This window comes from Ailuropoda melanoleuca, chromosome 8 (genome assembly GCF_002007445.2).
Source record: "Ailuropoda melanoleuca isolate Jingjing chromosome 8, ASM200744v2, whole genome shotgun sequence".
Taxonomy (NCBI): domain Eukaryota; kingdom Metazoa; phylum Chordata; class Mammalia; order Carnivora; family Ursidae; genus Ailuropoda; species Ailuropoda melanoleuca.
Genome location: NC_048225.1, coordinates 30375835 through 30401149, shown reverse-complemented (window position 1 = coordinate 30401149; position 25315 = coordinate 30375835). Strand labels below are relative to the sequence as shown.

Genomic DNA, 25315 nt, shown 5'->3' with positions numbered 1-25315 from the left:
GAACGCCGGGATCACGCCCTGAGCCGAAGGCAGACGCCCAACCGCTGTGCCACCCAGGCGCCCCCTGCTTTGTGTTTTTTAACTCAGAATTGTGTTTTAAGATCTGTCAACATTTAATATTTCCTTTTAACTTTTGCCTAGCACTCCATGGTCTGCATCGAGTTCATTTTATGTCCATTAATGAATACACTGGCTATCTTCCTATCCCCACAGATGCACATCTTCATTTGTGTTTCTTTATGGACTTTTCTGTGTTCTTAGGGCCACTTAGTAGTGCAACATCTCTCTTTAGAAAGGCTGCACTGCCATAGTATTCCATCAGTAATATATAAAGGTTCCTGTATCTCCACATGCACTCAACATGTAGCATTATTCAACCTTCTGACTCTTGCTAATATCTGATATAATGTGATGGCCCAATATTTTAATTTGCTTTTTTCTTAATTACTAATGAGTTTTAAAAATTCTTCATATGCTTGTTACCATTTGGACCTTCCTCTTCTGTCTCTTATGCCTTCATATCCTTCATATCTATTTCTGTTTTATCATTCCAGTTTATAGAAGTTCTTCATAAAGGCAAATATGAAATCCTTGGTTCTTATGAGTCTGATCACCTGGTAGTGGTAGCGGTGAGGTAATTGGAATTGGGGGAGATGTGGTGATTATTGTGTTATAGCTACCCAGAAAGGAGACCTTTTGAAATGTCTGTGTTTCAGCAGATTGAGGGGGAAGTACTTGGTCACTACAGGAGGGACATCGCTGTGTAAGCTATACTAAGATTCACAATAACCTGGGTTTCTCGTTACCAGGAATCTCTCTGGCCTTAGGAAACTCCTACGCAGCATGTGGTTGGAGTATCCTAGCATCTGGCACTTTGGGACTTAGAGGTGGTGATGTCACCCTGGACTGCCATTCTAATCAGTGAATAAACCCAACCATCAGAGGAAGAAGTCTAGCCAGGATTGGTATAACTTATCCTCTCAATGCCTAGCACGGTGCCAGTTTATAAGAATTCCACATATTTTTGAATTAGAAATTTAGCTATTTGTTTTAATTATTATTCTTTCTATTATTATTTCTACTGCTATGCATTCACTTGAAGGATTTTTTTCAAAATATATGCAAACTGCTTATTAGCTAATGGCTATACTAATGCAATGACATAAATAGCTGTATGGGAAATTTCACAGTATCTTGGTTGGTAATTATAACATTGAAATAGTCTTAAAATCTGATGTATAAATCCTAAATATATAGTCCTTTTTTTTTTCTTTTATTGAGAGAAAGAGTGAGAGTAGGGTGGGGAGGAGCAGAGGGAGAGAGAGAATCTTAAGCAGGCTCCATGCCCAGTGTGGAGCCCGATGTAGGGCTCAATCTCACACCCTGAGATCATGACCTGAGCTGAAATCAAGAGTCAGTGCTTAACTGACTATGACACCTAGGTGCCCTTTGTGCTCCATTTTTAAAAAAGAAATATAGAAAATATTTTTTAACTTCTTATTTTTAATAATTTATATCATGGCAACATTAACATAAAGGTTGCTGACAATTGTTTAAACAAAACTTTGCAGTGGTCTTCTACAGAAAAAAAATGAAATTAGGTAACATTTTGAGAACTTCTGTTTGTTATTTCATAAATGTGGTAGAATCTGTTCTTCATCTTTGGTACCCTCTTGTGGTCAGTGGAAGGGACTGGTTTGGCCTTCTTTTAACAATTATGTATAATTTCATGTTTTTTTATCTGCACAGTAGACCTATAGTTTTTATAATTATTTGACTTTTTTTTTTTTTTTTTTTTTTTTTTTTTTANTTTGCTATGTACAAATTTGGAGTAAAATTGACACTTGGAGTTTCCTTCCCATTCCTTACTTTACTGTGTAAAGTGAGGGTGTGGTACAACCACAGTTGCTTGTCTTAGAAGCTAAGATATAATATGACCACTGTGCTTAGAGTAAATGTAGTGTCATTTGGAAAGTGGATTGATTGCAGACCCAGAACTTATCTTACACTTTTGTCAGCTTAAATTGGGTCTGGGGACTAATTTGCTATTTTGGATGATCTCCTTTAAAATTTTATGATACATATACTCACATATGTACAAACATCACACATATATACATACATGTATATGACTTCATTTTAAATGGTTACCTAGTTCAAATGCTCTTAACTGGATTTATAGAAAATATAACACTATAATGTTGTCTCCTTTTTTTGAATCATGCTGTGACAATAAGACAGGAATCACGTACAGCATTTAGTAGAGATTCATGGATTATTTTTCCCTTCCGTCTACAGCATTTGTTTCAGAGCAGATTCTCAGCTTGATATCCAGAACATGTAACACAAAAGTTAAGAGGTAGCTGTATGGTGTTAAGTTATTAAGTCCAAATGAGACTTGGCTTATATGCGGAGTGTATCATGACTTTTGGAACAGATGTAAATTTCAAGGAGAAATGCTCTTTGTTTTCAAGAACATGCTTCCACACATTATAGTTGTCCTTCATGTGGCCTACCCAGTTCTTTAATTTATGCTAGATCTGAGTGTGTTTTGTTTTCTACATCATTGGAGTCTTTGAGTAGATCTTTTTTGCTGGCTTGGTGGTATGAGGCACCAGGGTTTGAATAAGAGTCCAGGAAGTGCTCTGGGGATGATTTTTGTATTGCCAGGAATGCTGACATGTTGGCACTGAATTAATGTTTCCAAAAATGCCATCAAACACTGACTGAAAACAAAGATATTACTGTTGTCACCACAGCTGTGTTCTCTTCGCCTTTAACCAGTTTCTTCTATGCATAGCAAGAAATTTTAAGCCCCTTAGCATAAGATGAAAGTGAGTCAGTTTTGTGTACTTTGCGACTGGTTGCCCCCCACCCCAGTATTTGTGCACTTTGGGATTGAGTTAAGCTATTTGTGTGGAATTGTCCCTGGTATCATGGATATTGTCATTGTCGTTGTTGTTTTAAACAAATGGAATATCTGTGAGGGACTGTGGTGCCAGTGTAATAAGAGGACGAATTTCACTCTCATTAAATAACTATTGAGCACTCTCTCAAATATTGTTTTAAAGAAGATACAGTATATACATGAATTTCTCTGCTGCAGTGTCAAACATGAGCGCCGTAAGAAACACATGTATAAAGCTCTATGAGCATTTCAAAAGGGAGAGAGAGTTGATGAAAGGGACTTGTAAATGAGGCCTGTATGCGTTGGATGCTAAAAGTGGTTGTAACTGGAATATGTGGAAATTGGAAGAAACAAGTATTTATGTCAAAGGAGAGATGGCCTGGAGAGAAAAAAGAAAAGGAGCTCAAAAGTGCTAATGAGAGAGCTTTTTTGAAAGGTTGGTTGGGTAGATCAATTATGGGCATGAAATACCAGATTAAAATTAAGCTCCACTGACCAAATGGTGAAATGTTCACCCAGGTATTTTGTTGCAACAGTTATTTGGTACCATTGACTACAGACCTATGCTGGACCTTTCATCCCTGTGACTTAATTTATTCCATAACTGGAAGCCTGTTATCTTCTACTCCCCCAAAGTATGGCACACTTCATGAATTTGCATGTCATCCTTGCACAGAAGCCATGCTAATCTTCTTTGTTTTGTTCCAATTTTAGTATGTGCCACTGTGAATCTATTATTTTTTATTAAACTCTTTCGAATACTTAAGCAAATAATGAAGTAAAGCATTATGCATAATAATCATAGAGCTTGTTAAAAATAATAATTCCTGAATCTCTGGATGAGGGAAATAGGAATCTACATTTTGAGTAGGCTTAAAAATACTTGACTCTCATTAAAGTGGCCCAAGCATTGCACTTCCAGAAACACTGAAATAAAAGCAAGTAAGAGTACTTCTTTGGCTAATGAAATTTATGAGTTTGATTGCCTAGTATTTATTTCATATGGACTCATAGTGGGGGAATAAAAAAACCTGGTTGGGGGCTCCTGGGTGGCACAGTTGGTTGCGCATCCGACTTTTGGTTTTGGCTCAGGTCATTTTCTCAGGGGTCGTGAGATTGAGCCCCATGTCAGTCTCTGTGCTCAGTGCAGAGTCTGCTTGAGATTCTCTCCCCCTGCCTCTGCCCATCCCACTTGCGCTCTCTCTCTCAAATAAGTAAATAAATCTTCCAAAAAAACTAAACAAAACAAAACAAAAAAACCCTTACCTGGTGGATAACATATTTATAGTTGGAGAAGATTATATGCCCAGTTGGGTCTTATCCCCTTTAGGATTTTATTCCATTTGCATTTCTATAAGATTGTTCCACAGGATGAAAGGTAAAGTTGTCCTCCTCTTCCATAAAAGGCCAGCCTGGTTACAGTTTTTCTACAAAACAACACAATTTTAGGGATAAGCAAAGTCAGCTATTACAGTTATGATGAGTGTATGATACAGATGTTGCTAATCTTTTTGGTTTGTCTTTGGAACATCTTATTTAATTATTTCATGCTACCAGCTTTTAGAAGTCTGTTTTTCCCCCATCAAGAATGAATGTTTGAAGTATCAGGTATCTTTTTGTAGCTGGGAAATAATGATTCCCTGAAAAGAGTCTGAGTGAGCAGTTCTCTAAATTGGTCGGTCATATGTAAACTCATCGACACCACCAAAAAGCATAAATGAGACACTTTCTCTTGGTCCTATCTCAGACTTAGTAGATCAGAATCTCCTGTTGAGAGTCAGTTATAAAGTTCACAGAGGGATTCTACTGTAGCCAGCCTGCTTCCTCCATACTGTAGTTCTATGAACTTCTTTGAGACTATTTAAATACATTTGAATACATATTTGAATATGTATTCAAATGAATTGTTTCACATCCTTTTTCCTACTCCATCAAGTTTTGTACATAGTTGGAGCTCACTAAATCTTATTAAATACTTGTATTGGACATTTGATAGGAATGTTAAAAAATCAGTTTTATTTTCGAATTAGAATGTTTTGTTGTTATTGTCATCTCCTAGGATGGAAAGAAGAAGTTTGACAAGGAGAGTGAAAAGTACTATTCTATTCTTGATAAACATTTAAATTTGTCTGCAAAGAAAAAGGAATCTCATTTGCAAGAGGTAAGCTTTTCTACTTGAAATGTGAACAGGACATTAGCATTAAGTCATGTGAAGTCCAAATTCCCAAAGATGGTAGTATCTCAGAATCCGCTACTCTATAATAAAATAATGATAATAAGAGTTTATTGAACACTTACAATGGACACTGTGTGGAGCATTCCACGTGCTTTATGACCCTTAATATGAATAGTTCCAAGTAAAAAATTAGTTATTTCCTTCAATGATGAGAAAGAAGTTTTTTTTTTTTCCCCCCTGCTTGTGTTCCCTCTCTCGCTGGCTGTCTCTATCTCTGTTGAATAAATAAATAAAATCTTTAAAAAAAAAAAAAAGTTTAAAAAAAAAAGAAAAAAAAATAAAATATCTGCTTTTAAGGTGTTGCTTTTGCAATAGGGGGAAAACAGGTACACAATTACACATTTTAAAATCTATTTTATATCAGTTTTCTTAAAAAACAAGTCAGAAATAATTTAACCTCTATGCATTTAAGCAATCCATTTATTCTTTTTTCTGAAATATTTATTCTCATTGGTAGTTTTTAACTATAACTAATAAAATTGAGTAGTTCTTTTATTAAGGCAAAATAAAGGCCCAGTACAGTGATGAGATACACTTAAAAAAAAATTGGACCCTCTTGCCATTATCATCTTAGCATCAATAAAATCTTGAAGCACGGTGCATAGACACTAAACCCAGCATAGTTGGGAGTTGTTGAGCTAGTTCACCAGTGGCTCCTTACTCTTCTCCAGACTTTTGCAGGGAATTTTATACTGTGCTGAGTCTCTTCCAGTATCTTCTTTCTCTTCTATCTGTACTTCTAAGTATTGCAGTCAAGAACCCCTTCCAAATGCCTCCTCTTAATCTTTCTAGCAAAGCCACAAAACTTACTGAACTTTTAATCAAATTCAACCTGGTTCTCTACTCTCCTTATTCCTTTTCTTATTTGCCTTACCTCCACATTTACCCACCAGGCACACCTGACAAGTTGGAGTTTGGATGCAGTGAGCTGGAGTTAAAAGGCATGGGAGGGTTCTTTTTACTTCTGCTTCCTTTTTTCTGTACTCTTATGTTCTCATTGGAGGAGGTGAATTTCTTCATTTAAAACATTTTTTTTAAAGTTTTGTTTTGGGAATATTTGTTAAATATGTGTTCATTATAACTAATATCTTGTTATTAGCTCCTATTACTAAAACAGGATATATTAACATATTAATGTATATATTAATATACAATTTGTGCTGAGGGAAAGAATTTCTGGCTAAATTGAGATGGAGAAAAAGCTGTCATTAAGAAAAATCATATTTTGAATTTACCTAGACTTCTTATGAAGTACTATGTTGTAACTTAATATTGAGTTCACATGTTCCAAACTTCTTAAATGTTCTTGTACCTCTTTGGGCATTACACTACAACAAACCTGGGAAAGAATGCACTGTATAGATACAGTCATGTGAAGAAAGGCTCACCTAAGTATCACCAGTACACCACTATCTGCCATGCTGAAGGCTATGGCCAGGTGCCATTTTAAAAATACACTGCCTCTAAATCAATGGTGCTTTATAGGTCTCTAAATGGTATATGTTCTTCAGATTCTTGGTGAATATGAGAGGCCACACTTAGACATTGCTTAAACCATCAAGCAGGCGCTAACTTTATCTTAATTTTAAATTCCTCTAGAGGATATACTTCAGTTTTCCCTGACAACCTAACTCTATATTTATATTAGCTTGTTAGTTGCACTTAATCACTTAGGCTATGGTAGAAAAGAGTATCTGTACTGGTTCTGTATTTTAGTTGGAGCCTGGAAAAACCTATAATATGATTAGTAACATCCTCTACTTGCCCCATGCAAGCAGGCACATACTTCTTTTCCAGGAGCCATAGCCCACGATAGACCACAAATAGTGTCAGAGCAGCTCCCCAGAGCACATAATGTAGCCAAGGAAAAATGTGCCCCCCCCTTTTTTTCTCTCCCCTTCCAGGAATCATTTCCATACATGTGTTTAATTCTGTAACCTCTGTTCCTTTCCAGAGCAGCTCTGGTACTTCTGTCAGCACCCAGGTTATTGTTTTCCAAAAGACTTCTGTGCCTTCTCACCTGCATAGCTAACTCCTTGTTGATTTGTTCATGGAAAATAAGTGGTTGTCCATTTTCAGGACTGAATTTGGGGTCAGCTTGTGTTATAAAGCTACAAGGCCATCAATTAGATGGATCAGTGGAGTAAGCAGAATTAGAAACAGACTTGTTAAGATTATAGACTTTATAGTAAATGAAAAGAAGTAATATTTGATGTGTAATTGGATAATGTCTTTCTAACTATGAAATAAGAGGAAGAGATCATAAAGGAAATGTAGAAAGACCAGAGTCCATCAAAATTATCTTTATTTCAAAAGATAGTAAATCAAATTAAAAGGCTTAGTGTTAGGGAATTTGTACAACATGTGACACATGACTACCATCTCTTATATACAAGTTGCATTTGCAAATCAGTGTGAAAAAGTCTTCAGTGGAAAAATATGAAGTAAGAATTGGAAAAAGCAGAAAATGGAGGAGAATATGGTGGCATAATAGGAGGACCCTAGGCTTGCCTCATCCCATGAATCAAGTAGATAGCTATCAAATCATGCTAAATACCCAGAAATTGGCCCAAAGACTTGCAGAACAAACTCCACAACTAAAAGTAGAGAAGAAGCCACATCAAAGAAGGTAGGAAGTACAAAAACAGTTTGGGAGAGAAATGGATCATGGCCATTGCAGTTGGGGCGGAGGGAGCCATGGTCACCGAGAAGGGTGAGAAACAGACTAACGCATGGTGGGGAGCACAGTGGAGAAATGAATCCCCATAGCAATTGGCTTGGAAAGTGAGAGGAACTGAATTTTGAATTTTGTGAGTCCTGGCAACTAGTGGGGCTTAAAACCTGGAGTTCTAGAGGTCAGCAGGCTTGGCTTAGGGAGAGCCTGGTGGCATTGGGATTGCTCTTGGAGAGAAGGCAGGGCAATCTTGTGGGCATACAATGTGGAAACAGTGATCCAAAGAGCACCTGGGGCACGCAGTGGAGAGGTTATTTGCTCATGTCAGAGTATGTGCCAAAGAGTCAGCATTCACAGAGACCCCTCCAGGAACAAAGGAACTCGCAGGTGCCATTTCCCTCTCCTGCCCCTCAGCATAAGCACAGCGCCACCTGTGGGAACCACTGCAAGGCAGACACTACTTAACTTGCTTACCCAAGCCCTGTTCCCTACCCCCACCCACCCCCACTCCAGTGGAACTACCCTTCCCAGTCATGCTTGCCTTGGTCCCAGAATGGCAGGCCCCTACCTGCCGAAGGTCAGCCAAAATCCTGCCAACACTGCATCTCCAGATGCAGGAGCTTTGCGGAGCCTAGGTTCCAGCGGCCGTGGCAGTGTGTCTCATTTCACAAGCAGACCAGAGCACACCTAGTTGAAAAGCACCACATTCAGGCCAGGGACCAAACACTGCCCAGAACAGGCAAAGAGAGCCTCTGCAGATGACTGGTCTGAAGGATAAAGCAGCCAGGGCACAACAGCAGAGCACATACATGCAGTGCACACTGGAGATACTCCCAGAAATGCCAGGCCCTGGAAAATAGGGGATACTACAAGTAGGGCACTATAGGACCTCTTCTTTATAAGGCCATTACCCTCAAGAACAGAAGATGTAACTGACTTTCCTAACATAGGCACAGAGACTTAGACAAAATGAGAAGACAGAGGAACTTGTCCCGGAAGAAAGAATAGGACAAGGCCATGGCCAGAGATCTAAGTGAAATAGATATAAGTAACATGGCTGAAAGAGAATTTAAAGTAGTGATCATAAAGATACTCGCTGTACTTGAGAAAGGAGTAGAAGGCATCAGTGAGAGCCTTAACACAGAGATAAGAAATAACATGGCAGAGATAAAGGGCTCAATAAGTGAAATAAAAAACACACGTGATGGAATGAACAGCAGGATGGAAGAAGCAGAGGAACACATTAATGACCTAGAGGTCAGAGTAATGGAAAGTAATCAAGTGATTACTACAAGAAAGGGAAAAAAAACGAACGTTATGCAAAATAAGAATACAGTTAGGGAACTCAGTGACTCCATCAAACATAATAACGGTGTTATAGAAGTCACAGAAGAAGAGAGAAAAAGGAGGCAGAAAATTTATTTGAAGTAATGATAGCTAAAAATTTCCCTGTCTGGGAAGGAAACATATACCCAGATCCAGGGGACCCAAAGAACCCCCAAAAAAATCAACAGAAGCAGATCCACACCAAGATGTATTGTGATAAAAATGGCAAATAAAATGATAAAAAAAATTAAGGAAGCAAGAGAAAAAAAAGACAATTACATACAAGGGAAAACTCTTTAAGGCTATCATGGGATTTTTCAACAGAAACTTTCCAAGCCAGAAGGAAGTGGCATGATATAGTCACAGTGCTGCATGGGGAAAATGTGCAGCCAAGAATTCTCTAACCAGCAAGGCTATCATTCAAAATAGAAGGAAAGATAAAGAGTTTCCCAGACAAATAAAAACTAAAGAGTTTGTGATCAATAAACCAGCCCTGCAAGAAGTATTGAAGGGAGGACTCTTTGAGTGGAAAAGAAAGACCATAAGTGGGAGTATGAAGGAAGGAAACAAACAAACAAACAAACAAAACCAATAAAAATGAGTATTTTTTTTTTAGGTATCAGTCAAGGACCCACAAAATAAAAGGTTGTAAAACATGACACCATATACCTGAAACATGGGGAAGAGAAGAGGTTCATTTTAATACAGACTACTGTAAGCAGATGTTATATACAAACCTAATAATAAGCACAAATCAAAAACCACTAATATGTATACAAGGAATAAAGAGAAAGAAGTCAAAATATATCAGTAAAGAAAACCAACAAACCACAAAAGAGAAAGACAAAGGATCAAAGAAAATCTTCAGAAACAACCACGGAACAGGTAATATAGAATGGCAATAAGTATATCTATAAAAATTACTTTGAATATAAATGGACTAAATGCACACTATCAAAAGACATTGTGACAGAATGGATAAAAAAGCAAGACCCATCAATATGCTGCCTATAAGAGACTCATTTAGACCTAAAGACACCTGCAGATTGAAAGTGAGGGGTTGGAGAAACATCTATCATTTAAATGGGTGTCAGAAGAAAGCTGGACTAGCAATACTTATATTGGACAAAGTAAACTTTAAAACAAATAGTTTAACAAAAGACAAAGAAAGACACTAATCATAATAAAGGTGACAATCCAACAAGAAGATATAACAATTGTAAATATTTATGTACCCAACATGGGAGTACCCGAATACATAAAATGGTTAATAACAAACATAAAGGAACTAATTGATGATAATACAATAATAGTAGGGGACTTTAACATCCTACTGATATCAAAACACAAATCATCTAAACAAAATCAACAAGGAAACAATGGCTTTGAATGACACACTGGAGCAGATGGATTTCACAGATACATTCAGAACATTCCATCCTAAAACAGCAGAATAGACATTCTTTTCAGGTGCACATGGAACATTCTCCAGAATAGATCATATATTAGGCCACAAAACAAGCCCCAACAAATTTAAAAAGATTGAATTCTTACCACGCATCTTTTCTGACCACAATGCTATGAAACTAGAAGTCAACCACAGAAATAATTTGGAAAGACCACCTATGCATGGGGGTTAAATAACATGCTACTAAACAATGAATGAGTCAATCAAGAAACCAAAGAAGAAATTAAAAATTACTTGGAAACAAAAGAACAAAAAAAGAAAAGAAAAAGAAAAAGAAGAGAAAGAAAGAAAGAAAGAAAGAAAGAAAGAAAGAAAGAAAGAAAGAAGAAAGAAAAAGAAAGAAGAAAAAGAGAAAACACAATGCTTCAAAACCTTTGGGATACAGCAAAAGTGGTTCTAAGAGGGAAGTTTGTAGCAATACTGGTCTACCTAAAGAAGCAAGAAGTATCTCAAATAAACAACCTAACATTACAGCTAAAGGAGCTAGAAAAAGAACAATGGACAAAATCAACAGAAAGAAGGAAATAATAAAGATTAGAACAAAAATAAATGATGTGGAAACTAAAAAAAAAAAAAAAAACAAAACCACTAGAACAGATCAGTGAAACCAGAAGCTAGTTCTTTAAAAAAAATCAATAAAATTGATAAACCTCTAGCCAGACTTATCAAGAGAAAAAGAGAAAGTACTCAAACAAAATCACAAATGAGAGAGGAAAGATAATAACTGACACCACAGAATACAAACAATAATAAGAGAATATTATGAAAAACTATATGCTAACAAACTGGACAACCTGGAAGAAATGGATAAACTTCTAGCAACATATAACCTACCAAAACTGAACCAGGAAGAAACAGAAATTTTGAAGAGATTGATAACCAGCAAACAAATTGAATCAGTAATCAAAAAATTCCCAAAGCCAAAAGTCTAGTATCAGATAGCTTCACTGGCAAATTCTACCAAACATTTAAAGAAGAGTTAATACCTATTCTTTTCAAGCTATACCAAAAATAGAAAAGGAAGGAAAACTTTCAAATTCATTCTTGAAGGCCAGCATTACCCTGATACCAAAACCAGATAAAGACACCACACACAAAAAAGAGAACTGTAGGCCAATATCTCTGATGAACACAGATGCAGAAATCCTCAACAAAATATTAGCAAACAAGCCACACATTAAAAAATCATTTACCACAACCAAGTGGGATTTATTCCTGGGATGCAAGGCTGGTTCAGTATTCACAAATCAATCAACTTGATACATCACATCAATAAGAGAAAGGACAAGAACCATATGATCATTTCAATGGATGCAGAAAAATCATTTGACATAGTACAACACCCATTCATAATAAAAACGTTCAAAAAAATAGGTCTAGAGGGAACATACCTCAACCTAACAAAGGCCATATGTGAAAAATCCACAGCAAACGTTATCCTTTATGGGAAAAAACTGAGAGATTTTCCTCTAAGATCAGGAACAAGACCGGGATGTCCACTCTCACCACTTTTGTTCAACATAGTACTGGAAGTCCTAGCCAACACAATCAGACAACAAAAAGAATAAAAGGCATCCAAATTGGTAAGGAAGAAGTAAAACTTTCACTATTTGCAGATGACATGATACTCTATATAGAAAACCCAAAAGACTGCATTAAAAACTGCTAGAACTGATAAATTCGATAAAGTCACAGGGTACAAAATTAATATACAGAAACCTGTTGCATTTCTATACACCAATAATGAAGCAGCAGAAAGATAAATTAAGAAAACAACCTCATTTACAGTTGCATCAAAAATAGTTAGATACCTAGGAATTAACCTAACCAAAGAGATGAAAGACCTATACTCTAAAAACTCAAAACACTGATGAAAGAAACTGAAGATGACAGAAAGAAATGCAAAGATTCTGTGGTCATGGATTGGAAGAACAAATATTATTAACATGTCTATACTACCCAAAGCAATCTACACATTCAGTGCAATCCCAATCAAGGTACCAACAGCATTTTTCACAGAAAATAACAGGGCAAATAATCCTAAATTTGTATGGAAACATGAAAGACCCTGAATAGTCAGAGTAATATTGAAAAAGAAAACAAAAACTTGGGAAGTATCACAATTCCAGACTTTAAGTTATACTACAAAGCTATAGTAATCAAAACAGTAAGGTAACAGCGCAAAAATAGACACAGAGATCAATGGAACAAAATAGAAAACCTAGAAATAAACCCACAATTATATGGCCAGTTAATTTTTGACAAAGAAGGAGATAATGTCCAATGGGAAAAAGATAGTCTCTTTAACAAATGGTGCTGGGAAAACTGGACAACAACATGCAAAGAATGAAACTGGACTACTTTCTTACACTGTACACAAAAGTAAATTGAAATGGATTAAAGACCTAAATGTGAGATCTGAAACCATAAAAATCCCAGAAGATAACACATGTATAACTTCTCTGACTTTGTCTCTAACAACATTTTTCTAGATGTCTCCTGAGGCAAGAGAAACAAAAGCAAAAATAGACTTGGATTACGTCAAAAATAAAAAGTTTCTGCAAAGCAAAGGAAACAACCAATCAAATTAAAGGGAACTTACAGAATGGGAAATGTTTGCAAACGGCATATCTGTTAAGGGTTAGTAACCAAAATATATAAAGAACTTGTAAAACTCAGCACCTAAAAACCAAACAATCCAATTAAAAAATGAGCAGAAGACATGAACAGACATTTTTCCAGATGGCCAAGAGAAACATGACAAGATGCACATCATCACTTATCATGAGGGATATGCAAATCAAAACTACAATGTGATATCACCTCAACCCTGTCAGAATGGCTAAAATCAAAAACACAAAAAGTGTTGATGAGGATATGGAGACAAAGGAACTCTCTTGCATTGTTGGTGGGAATGCAAACTGGTGTAGCCACTGTGGAAGCATGGATGGAAGTTCTTCAAAAAGTTAAAAATGGAACTACCTTATGATCCAGTTATCAGGCTACTGGGTATTTACCCAAAGGATATAAAAACACTAATTCAAAGGGTTACGTGCACCCTTGTGTTATTGCAGAATTATTTACAATAGCTAAGATATGGAAGCAGCCCAGTGTCCATCAATAGATGAATGTATAAAGAAGAAGTGTGTGTGTGTGTGTGTGTGTGTGTGTGTGTGTGTGTGTGTAATGGAATACTATTCAGTCTTAAAAAATAATGAAATCTTGCCATTTGCACCAATGTGGATGGAGGTAAGGAGTATAGTATTAAGTGAAATAATTCAGTCAGAGAAAGACAAATGCCATATGATTTCACTCATATTTGGAATTTACAACACAAAGATGTATGGAAGTGTTGAATCACTGTATCATATACTGTATATTAAGTGGAAATAAATAAAAACCTTAAAAAGAAATCAAAGAGCAAAGGTAAAAAAGAGAGAGCAAGACTCAAACTCTTAACTATAGAGAACAAACTGATGGTTACCACAGGGGAGGTGAGTGGGAGGATGGGTTAGATAGGTGATGGGGGATCAAGGAGTGCACTTGTTTGATGAGCACTGGGTGATGTGTGGAATTGTTGAATCACTGTATTTTACACCTGAAACTAATGTAACACTGTATGTTAACTGGGATTAAAATTTTTAAAAATTTAAAGAGAATATAAAAGGACATTTCATCAAAGAAGAAATATAAACCATAATAAGTATTTTAAGTTTTTTTACATAAATATTGTAAGTTTCAATGTCACATGTATTAAGAAAACAATGCAATTTAGTAAATGTAGCAGGATATTATTGTAACATAAGAAGATGATATACATAGTTAGTGAATGTATGGGAAACTGACTACACTTTTGCTTTTCTGGTGGGAACATAAACTCATTCAGTCAATCCAAAGGTAAATTTGTCAACTTATTTCAACAAAGTTTAAATGTGGGAGAAAACTGAAATGATTTGTATTGGACAGAATTTACTTACGAGGAATTATCAGTCATGAGCAAAACAATAAATTGTATAAATATGTTGATGCAAGAGTTACAATATAAAAATTTAGAATCATCTGAAGTGGCACAAATGAATGGAATAAATATGCCAGTATGGTTTGATGAAAATGGAATGTAATATGGTTGTAAAAAGTTCTATTTGCAAATTATTTAAAGACAGTAAAAGTATTCATTAGATAAAGTGGGGGAAAAAAGAATTTAAACCAGAATGTACAGTATTATTCAGGTTTGTTTAAGTTTGTGTGTGTTATGTATCAAAATATTAACAGTAGTTTTATAATTCTTACTTTTATACTTACGTTTTAATAATGAATGATGAGTAAGCTTACAATAATGAACATATATTTCCTTTATAATCTGGAAAAAAAATAAAGGATAAAAAGTTTGTTGTAGAAATTCAGATTTTGGTTTTCCACATATCACTAAATAGTCTTTCAACAGTTTCCTCTTAGCCCCACCTCCTAAATGAAGGGAATCCCTTAGATTCTCTCTTTATGCCTCTGTTGTTACAGCGTACGTGTCCCTGATATCTCTTCTTCTGTACTCTCTGTAACATCTTAATGAATGTCTCCTGGGTCATGATTTCCTCATACCTGACCACCTGCACTCCCTGCTGCTGGTTCCCAGCACTTCAGACTATCAATTCTTAGTGAACGTGTGATTTTCTCAAATTTGCTCCTACTTCTTGTTTCTTTAATTCTCTTTTAATGCTGGTATTATTTCTTGTTATCAAAATTAACTCTTTCTACCCCCCTTGTTTCTCACACCAACATCTTTCAATTTCTCTTTCTTACTGGGATATATAAACACCTTTACCCCTATCAAATAAGTGGTCTTTTATCATTGCATGTACCCAGTCCTGCCTTTTAATCAATATGTTCTACACTGTCCTCACTTTAATCTTCTTGAATGCTGCTTTGACAAATCAACATCTTCCTCAAGCTTTTGTCCTGTCTATATGATGAAGTTTGCACTCATTCTATCTTATGCCTTAACCCTCATTTCTTATTATTCCAAACTTGCAATCTACTGAAACATAACTTTTCTTGACTCTATTCCCTCTCTGAAACTCCTGTCCTTTTATCTCCACCTACTCTAAACCTCTTCATTTTTCAGAGTCCACCTTAAATTCTTTCTCCTCTGCAGGTGATTTGACAAATATCACGATTTGACAAAAATCACGATTAGGCTTTTTCCTTTATCTTCAGTTGATGTAGGTAGCTTATTGTAGTTGGGGAAGAATTTATGAGAACTATATGGTTTTTCTTAAGAAATTAACTTGTTTTTTTAGCAGGATGATTTTATTCACCCATTCATCTTGTAAACAACAGTTTATACATACTGTTCTGGCATGAATATTCCTAATGCTCCCTCTTAGTTTTAAAAGTTGGAACAATAAATTACATGGTTATCCTACTTATCCAGCACAAAATACATAGCAACAGTTGCTAGTGGATATATGAGCAAGTGCCTTCTAGGGAACCACATGCTATGAGCTTAAGTACTAAAGAGAATCACCTTAAAGAAAAGAATGCCTTTCTAAATCTTGTACTGGAAAGCAATTAAACTGTAGTATTCCTTAATCCCTGTACATTCTGGATGACTTTTCAGAGCAGATTTGGTATATTGAATATAGTTGTTTAGATTGGAGATGATAGAAAACATCTATTACTGACAAACGGTAAGAGCAATTATTTTCTTTTATCCCTCTTTGTGCCCCTACTCCCCATCTTTTGATGACATGGGATTGTGTGTGGCCAGTGAGTTTCTGAGGAAATGACTTAATACTCTTAGGTCAGGGGACCCCAAGACCACTCCTAGGTTGGAGATTTGCTAGGAGGACTCACTGCTATGATTTATTACAGTGAAAAGATATAAAGAAAAATCAGCAGAAGTGCATAGAATGAAGACTAGGGGAAAGCAGGCACAAACTTGCAAGAGTCCTCTCCCAGTGGAGACAAAACATGCTTAATTCCCCCAGCCGTAAGTTGTGACAGCACATGTAAAATGTTGTCTATTAGAAGCTCATTATAGACCGAGTGTCCATAGTTTTTATAGGGGGGCTGGTCACATAGGTACTCTCTGCTTGTCATATCCTTAAATTCCAGACTCCCAGGAGGAAAGCAGGTGTTCAAAATAAATCATACTGTTGGCACAATTTAGGCACAGTGAACTACTCTTACCTGTTAGGATGGTAGGTACCCTCCTGAAATCCACATTCCCAGATGCCAGCAAGGACCATCCTTGAAAACAGGCCTTTCAGTGGTGAGCATTCAGGACTACTGTGCTAAATCTTTTCTTTACAACTTTGTTGACCACAAATAGCCATCTTATATGGTAAAGGTGTCTCAACATTTTAGTTTGTTCCCATGAGCTAGTCTATACAATCAATGTCGTTATTTTTTAAAGTAAAGTAAAGCTTCAGAGGTAACCAGTGGCATAGAATGTTATCTCTGAGATTGAAAATATTCTCACATCATTGACACCCAGTGTTGTGCTAGAGCTTTCTTTTGGAGAGCTGATTTTCTTATCTCTTTCTAACTTCCACATTCAATGATGTTAGGTTTGTGGTTTGGAACTGGCTATTTTGGGGATATTTATACCACAGAAACCAGCATATACTGCAAATCAGGCATTCCTACCAGAGACCCAGTTGTTAAACATTGATTAGCCTACCACCACCAATACCTCCTTACCATTTCTTCTGTAAATACTGTGTTCTTCTAACAGTGATAAGAAGAAAATATATATAGATATATATCCTAAACTATCTTCTGAGAGCTGAGAAGCTTCTGGTCCAAATTTTCTACCTGATTTATATGTTCTTTTGTATATTAATTTGGAAACTTGGAATTCTCAACTTCAAAAATCTCTAATGAGTTGCTAATCATATTGGGTTATTTTTATTTATATAAATAAGTTTATAGTAAACGCACAATTTTTACTAAGGTGTTTCAAATGAAATTTTAATATGCTATGATGTTCAAGCCAGCAAACTGAATTTTATCTTTTTTAAAGCTTTTATATGTGAAATTTCATTGTAAAATGGCTCCAAAGCATTTTCTATTCCCAAATTATTGTTGGTGGATCCTTAGAATTCCAGAGAGCCCATTCTTTTCTTTTCATCTGCTTTTAGTAATCTCAGCTGGCAGTGAAGAGTACAAAATTGGGAAAGAAAAATTAAATCACGATTCTCTGCTAAAACAAGATCAGTTTTAAAGAGGACATCAGAAGATGATAGTGGGCATGGAGGAGAGGCAACATCAAAAAAAAAGAAAAAGAGAGAGAGAGAGAGAAAATTTGCTCAATAACACTTTCTCACACTTTATCACTAGAACCTTAATGCAGTATGCATAATAAACATGCACAACATTGATAGAGCATGATTCACTAGGTTAGAACAATTGAATTTTTTTTTTTTTGGCTCTGCTACCAGTATTCTCTAAGACTTTACCTAATGATGTGACTCTACTGAATATTCTCAAATGATTCTCACTCAGTTAAAATCCAAATTTTTACAAAGTATCTAAGATTTTTTAAAGTGTGATGCCAACCTTACTTCACCGTTCTGTCCTCTAATTTTTTACTCTGTAGGCAAACTCTGTCAGTATCTTTCATGCCTCTTTACTTTTTCATAGGAGTGACTATTTTTTTTATCTATCGCTATTCACTGCCAGTTGTTCATCTTAAGCGTCAGCGCATACCACCACCATTTTCTTCCGAATTTAGTTTCTTTTCCTATGATGCCATAGATTTCCATATATATTTATATGCCTTCTTTATATTTTTTATGGTGAATGTAGTATGCTTACTCTCCCCGCCCCCATCTTCACACTCCATATCATATAAACTCTGGTGGGCAAGGACTGTGTTCTCCTCGTCTCTGTATGTTCAAAACATAATAATAATTGCTATATTAAAACTTTTTGTAGAACTTAATTTTTAATAAAGATTTTGAAGTAGAACAGGATTGAGTCCTTTTCTATGTGGAACCATAAATAATTACTCTTTGTGTCATCATTTGCCTTTTTTTTACTCTTCAGGCAGATACACAGATTGACCGAGAACATCAAAATTTTTATGAAGCATCACTAGAATATGTCTTTAAAATTCAAGAGGTTCAAGAAAAAAAGAAGTTTGAATTTGTTGAACCAGTAAGTTTCTGTTTCCCTACAAAATAGTAGTTCCAACACATACTATGAAAACAAAATTTGTAACATTTGTATTGAAAATTGTGATTTTTAAAAAGGAAGGGAAGTGTAGAGGAGGGTAAATAGGTGGAGTATAGAGCACTATTAGAGCAGTGGAACTATCCTATATAACACTATAATAGTGAATACATGTCATTATACATGTGTCAAAACTACAGAATGTACAATGGAAAGGATAAACTCTAATTTATGGAGGTTAGTTAATAGTAATGTATCAATATTAGGTTATCATTTGTAACAAATATACCACATTAATGCAAGATGTTAATAATGGGGGAAACTGTGTGGTGGAGGTTGAGGGAATATATGAGAGCTCTCTATATTTTCTACTCAATTTTTATATAAACCTAAAACTGCTCTTAAAATAGTTTATTAATGTAAAAATTAAAAAATTAAAAGGGTTTACATTATATATACCTAAGTAAATATAGACCACTAAAGCGACCCATTTACTAAACCTTTAGGTAAACGGAGAAAACATAAGGTTATATTTCTCCCTTTGTTCCCTTCCACTTCTTTGCAAGGCTGGGATCTGCCTGACTTCCTTATGAAGTCATTTATTTTCCTAAGTCAGTGTAAAAAGTTATGGATTCCCTAATGTAAATTGCATTACAGGAAAGAACAGGTGGCTGGTCTTTATAAGTTTACTTCATTTTCTTAGCATTTTTCCTCAAGTACTACCATAATATGTTACAGTATTGCCTGAGTAGGCATCTTCATAATGCATCGTCTGATAAATCAAGGTAAGTTCTGTAAGTCAAGATAATCTTCTGTTCATATATAATGTTCAATTCCCATGAGATGAGAGAATAACAATAGTTAAATACATAGATAATCTAAAAGATGATTTAATCCATATTTTTCTGTCAGTTGTTAAAAAATCTGCTTATAATAAGAAATAAAATACCTGTTTCTATTTTAGTAGAAACAGAGTCAACAGACCAACTTTGTTGGTCAACAAAGTTTGCTCACAGGTGACTGATGGAATGGTAAGAATTTGTGAATTCCTTTGGTAATACATGTAGAGAGGTGGAAACTGTGCTTCAATTGAAATGTGTTTTCTTCTTTCCCTCTACCATATCCCATACTGGAATGATCTGATAAATCTTCTGTAATGCATACCTTTTTTGTGACACCACAATCAGAACCAATGTTGAACTTGTCCTTCTTCGAAAATATTCTCTTGGCTGCTATATTTTTCTTATTGGAATGTCTAGCCAAACCAAAATGGTGCTCTCAGTTTAGTCTTGGTCTCATTTCTAGCCATACAGCTTCATCCATGGGGTTCTATTTAATTTCCTTTGTAGTAATGAAAAGAATGGAAATGGAAGCAATGAAACATGGGCATGTTGCTCTTTAGGTTATGTACTTACAAATTAATTTTGAGGAAAGAAATTTTTTTTAATTTCAAAAACAAAGTTCCCAGGAGCTATAAACATTAAATGATTAAGAAAACTGTAATATTTTTACCCATTTTGTTCTACAGAAAATCCAATTCCTGTTGCATTATTGTTTCATATTGCAGAAATCTAGCAGTCTACTCTAGTTTGGCCCATATTTATTTAACAAATAAACATTAGAGTAAAGTAAAATGCCCCAAGGTTGGGATCTATCTTCTATAGATTATAAGATACAGAGTAGAATAGAAACTATAGGTAGGGAATGATAGTTGACACTATCATAAAGTAAGAATGTTGATATATTTAAGATAATTTTACATTGTTTCAGTTAATGTCAAGATCTTACTACTTGCCATAAAGTTTTCTACAGAATATTCAGGAGGTACAGTAGTACACCCATTTTATCCACAGGCATATGTTCCAAGACCCCCAGTGGATACCAGAAACCAAGGGTGGTCCTGCCCCTATATATACTATGTTTTTTTCCTGTACGTACATACATACCTACAGTAAAGTTTGATTTATAAATTAATCACAGTAAAAGATTAGCAATAATAACTAGTAATAGAACAATTATAACAATATGCTGTGATAAAGTTATGTGAATGTGGTCTCTTCTCAAAATATCTTACTGTACTCACCCTTCTTGCGGTGATATGAGATCATAAAACACCTATATGATGAGATGAAGTGAATAATGTAGGCATTGTTAATTTATTGTTATTGTTAGGCTACTTTGACCTAATGATATATCAGAAGGAAGATTATCCACTTTCACACCATGGTTGACTGTGGGTAACTGAACCACAGAAAGCAAAACCTTGGGTAAGAGGATATTACTATATTAGAAATAAATATTCCTACAGTGTCATTATTTCAAGGAAAAGCCAGTTCTAATATATAGAAGAATGGGGGACATTTATATTTTTTTTAAAACTATGTAATTGTTCTTAAAAGATACAGAAAATCAGCTCTTTAAACTCAGTTCTCCAATAGGTATATAGTTTTAATGGCCTTACCCCCCTCCCCCATTTATCATATCTTATATAGAAAATGATTGTAGTTAACTGATCTCTAGACCTACACTTCCAGTATGGTAGCAACTACCCACATATGGCTATCAAGCACTCAAAATGATAGTCAGGATTAAGATGATCTGTAAATGTAAAACACATACTAGATTGCAAAGGTTTGGTGAAAAAAAGTATATAGACTATCTCAAAACCTCTTTTATATTGATTAAATATTGAAATGATAATATTTTAGATAAATCATATTAAGTAAAATATTACATTTCACTTACTTTAAAATTTTTTTACGTAGCTACCAGAAAATTTAAAATTTCACGTTGGTTTGCATTTATTCCCATTATGTTTCTGTCAAACAGTGCTAGACTTCATCCTTTCAGATTTGCCAACAAGATATATGAGGTTAGGTCTAGAATGGGGGAAAAGATCAGAGAGGGAAAAACCCATCTCCTGACTCTTAATCTTAAGATTCTCCTACTTCTCAGAGTTGCTTGGAGCTTATAAGAATTTTGAGAGGTTAGGAGAAAAAGCTTCTGAAGTATGCTGAACATGAACAGCTTACCTAAGAGAATTGAGCCCTAGTGTATTTGAAATATATTACGGTACATGAAAGTTTGTGGCTAGGAAACAGAGAATCTTTTTATGACTTAACTGCCTTAGAGTTCATTCAGCTGCAATTTGTGTATGTTTTGATTACATTCTTTTGCATACTAAGCTGGAACTAACGTTTTGTGAGCAACTACTGTGTCATGTGTTTTCTGTGTGTGATCACATGGCCCATACAACAGCTTTAATATTAGGTGGTTGCTATTTGCCCAGATGAGGAAGTTAAGTCACAGGAAGATTGTTAGTTGCCTGAGATCACAAACGTAAAGAGAGGGAGACCCAGAAATCCAGACCCCAAAGCTGAAGTCCTGTATAGTACCATTTACTGTCTCAATGGCCACCTGATTATAACAAATAGTCCCTCCTTGACACTTGCTCTGACCAAATAAAATGGATGACTATAGAAAATTTTACTGTAAAGTTATTTTAAGTCCTTAAAATTAGAAGAAAATATGAGGTTGACCTTTATTTTGGTAAAGGTGCTTGAATCAGTGCACCTATCTGTCCATTTATTCATTCTTCCATCCTTGTTTTTATCATCCTTTTTAAGAATTTGCCCCCTCCCCGACCAGGCTACAGTTGACACACCACTTTTTGTATAGTGACAGACAAGTATAATGCCTGAGAGGTAATAACATAGAATTTGGCTCTAGTCTTACAGCTGTGCAAATCTGACTTGTTTTCAAACTCTGTGTGCCTTAGGTTTTTATCTGTAAATTGGGAATAAAAATTGTGGTTCCCAGAATTGTGATGAGGCTCATCCAATGCAGGTAACACACAGCAATTGCCTGGTACATCATTAGCATCAGTAAGATATCAGCTAGTATTGAGCTCTCACATTGACTGTTAGTACTAGATATGAAAACCATATTGATGAATTGTTTTTTAATATGGCTTCAAAGCCAGATATAACTGTTCCAAAAACACATTTTTAATTTTAACATGCTTTAAAATATACATCTAAGTACTGTAAGAGCATGTTCTTATTAGAGTATTCTTTTTAAACTTGTTTTTAGTCTTTTTGTATTATGTTTAAAATTAATATGAAAAATGAAAATAAACCATTATATGTAAGCTAAAACATACTGTTTTTGACACTCTGCCCTTAGTCTGTTAAATTTAATTTTAAATCTCTTGTTAAAGAAAATGCCACTCAATCTGTTTAATATGTGTTAGCTTTTTAGCTTATTATATCATGAAATATACTAGAAAATACTTTTTGGGTTGTCTAAAGTTTGAATTATTTTGAGACTCAATAAACTTGCTAAGTTAAAGTCAAATAGTATATAGAACTGCAGGTCTTGAAAGCTAAACGTTTTTGTGTTCTTTTTCAGTATGATTCATTAGCTTTAATATAGAAAATTTAATTTAGGATAAATTAAAGTGAGCAAATAACACAATGTGTTTTTTTTTTCAAAACTCTGTAAGACTAAAGGCTAAATTTCTAACCTACTGAAAACCTAAATACAGTCATTCTATAAAAATGAAAGAATAAAGCTGTCCTCAGATCATACATCTTAAAATCTGTTTTGGTCCTTGGATTTAGTTCTAGCTACTGTTACTGAAAATCTGAAGTTTGCAAAAGCAATTGGATAGTGAACAGAATTTTGGAAAAGTAAGAAAAACACATTGCATTGTTTTGTTGACTCATCCCCTTGTACTTCGTGTTAGAAATCAGTCATGTAAAGACCTTATCTAAATGTAGCTTCTGTTGAACTTTATTTTTATTATTTTTTGTAGTTACAGTGTTTTATTTAAATGTAGTTAGTCAACATACAGTGCAATACTAGTTTCAGGTGCAGAACCCAGTGATCTATCACCCACACACAACACCTAGTGTCTACCACCACAACTGCCTCCCCAGTACCCATCACCCATCCAAACCTTCCCTCACCCCAGCAACTCTCAGTTTGTTCTCTATGGTTAAGTTTCTGTTTAATGGTTTGCCTCTCTCTTTTTTTTGTTCACCCTATGTTCATTTGTTTCTTAAATTCCACGTATGAGTGAAATTATATTCTCTTATTTCGCTGAGCAGAATACTCTATAGCTCTGTACACGTCATTGCAAATGGCAAGAGTTCATTCTTTTTGATGGCTGATGAATATATATACACACGTACACACACACACACACGATCTGTTTGTGATTCTTCTTTATCCATTCATCAGTCAATGAACATATGGACATTTGGGCTCTTTCCAAAATTTGGCATTGTTCATAATGCTGCTGTAAACATCGGAAGGCATGTATCCCTTTGAATCAGTATTTTTGTATCCTTTGGGAAATACCTAGTAGTATAATTGCTGGGTTGTAGAGTAGATCTATTTTTAACTCTTTGAGGAACCTCCATACTGTTTTCTAGAGTGGTTGCACCGTTTGCATTCCCACCAACAGTGCAAGAGTGTTCCCTTTTCTCCTTATCCTTGCCAACACCAATTGTTTCCTTTGTTGTTAATTTTAGCCATTCTGACAGGTACGAGGTGATATCTAATTGTAGTTTTGATTTGCATTTCCCTGATGATGAGTGATGTTGAGCATCTTTTCATTTGTCTGTTAGCCATCTGTGTGTCTTCTTTAATCGCCTTGTTGGCTTTAGTTCTTTGTTTTTTTCTGTTTCTTTACCGTAGAAGTTTACCTCCAGCCACTTCATCTGAATTCCATGAAATCTTGGAAATTTGCCTTCAGGAACTCTACAGATTCTTGACTGCTGATGCAATATATAGCCATGATTTCAGAAAGTTTTGCCTTTTTTTTTTTTTTTTTGCATCTATGCACATGTCTGTCCATTCATTCATTTGTTGTTTCTTTCATCATCCTCTTTAAAAATTGTCTCCCCAGGCTGCTTTTCATCTTTGGCTCTCTTTTCTTCAATTTTCTCATTTATTTGATTATATTTTTATACTCTTTCATTTCTATTCAATAAATTGCTCTGAATATCTATTCATTAAACTTAAAGTATTCACTAGTTATTTTGAGGCTATCAGCTAAGATATTTATCTCTATGTTTCCTCCAAGTAAGGAACAGCAAAGAGTACAGGTTTAACTCATAGACTGGACTCTTGTACTGGATGAAAATTGATACCTTGCTTTTGGTCTATGTTTCCAATCTTCTTAAAGTTTTCAATGGCCAAATGTAGAGTTATTACATGAGATTTGGATTTCTTTCAATGAATTATAGTACTCTGTGTATGTGAAGTATATTTTATTTTTTTTAAAGCACTTTTATTGGGGTGTAATTTAACATAACCATACAATTCACTCATCTTTAGTTAATTTTTGTCTATGGTGTGAGGTAGGGTTACAACTTCATTCTTTTGCAATGGTTATCCAGTAGTCCATGAATCACTTGCTGAAAAGACTATTCTTTACCCATTGTATGGTCTTGGTGCCGTTGCTGAAAATAAGTTGACCATAGATGTGTGGGCTTATTTTTAGGTTCTCAATTCTTAGACATT

General features: G+C 35.1%; 1 protein-coding gene and 1 pseudogene across 4 annotated transcripts in view; one reads left to right on the top strand and one right to left on the bottom strand.

The window, feature by feature from the left end:
- The window catches only part of ARHGAP42 (Rho GTPase activating protein 42), a 270455-nt gene that overhangs the window by 172652 nt on the left and 72488 nt on the right, over positions 1 to 25315 (top strand). For all 4 annotated transcript variants that reach the window (XM_034666127.1, XM_034666126.1, XM_034666125.1 and 1 more), the window contains 2 exons: positions 4968 to 5069; positions 18659 to 18769. In XM_034666127.1, coding sequence (XP_034522018.1) covers positions 4968 to 5069; positions 18659 to 18769 — 213 coding nt within the window. The remainder of the gene's footprint in view (positions 1 to 4967; positions 5070 to 18658; positions 18770 to 25315) is intronic.
- Positions 3540 to 3638, bottom strand: LOC117803562 (annotated as a pseudogene).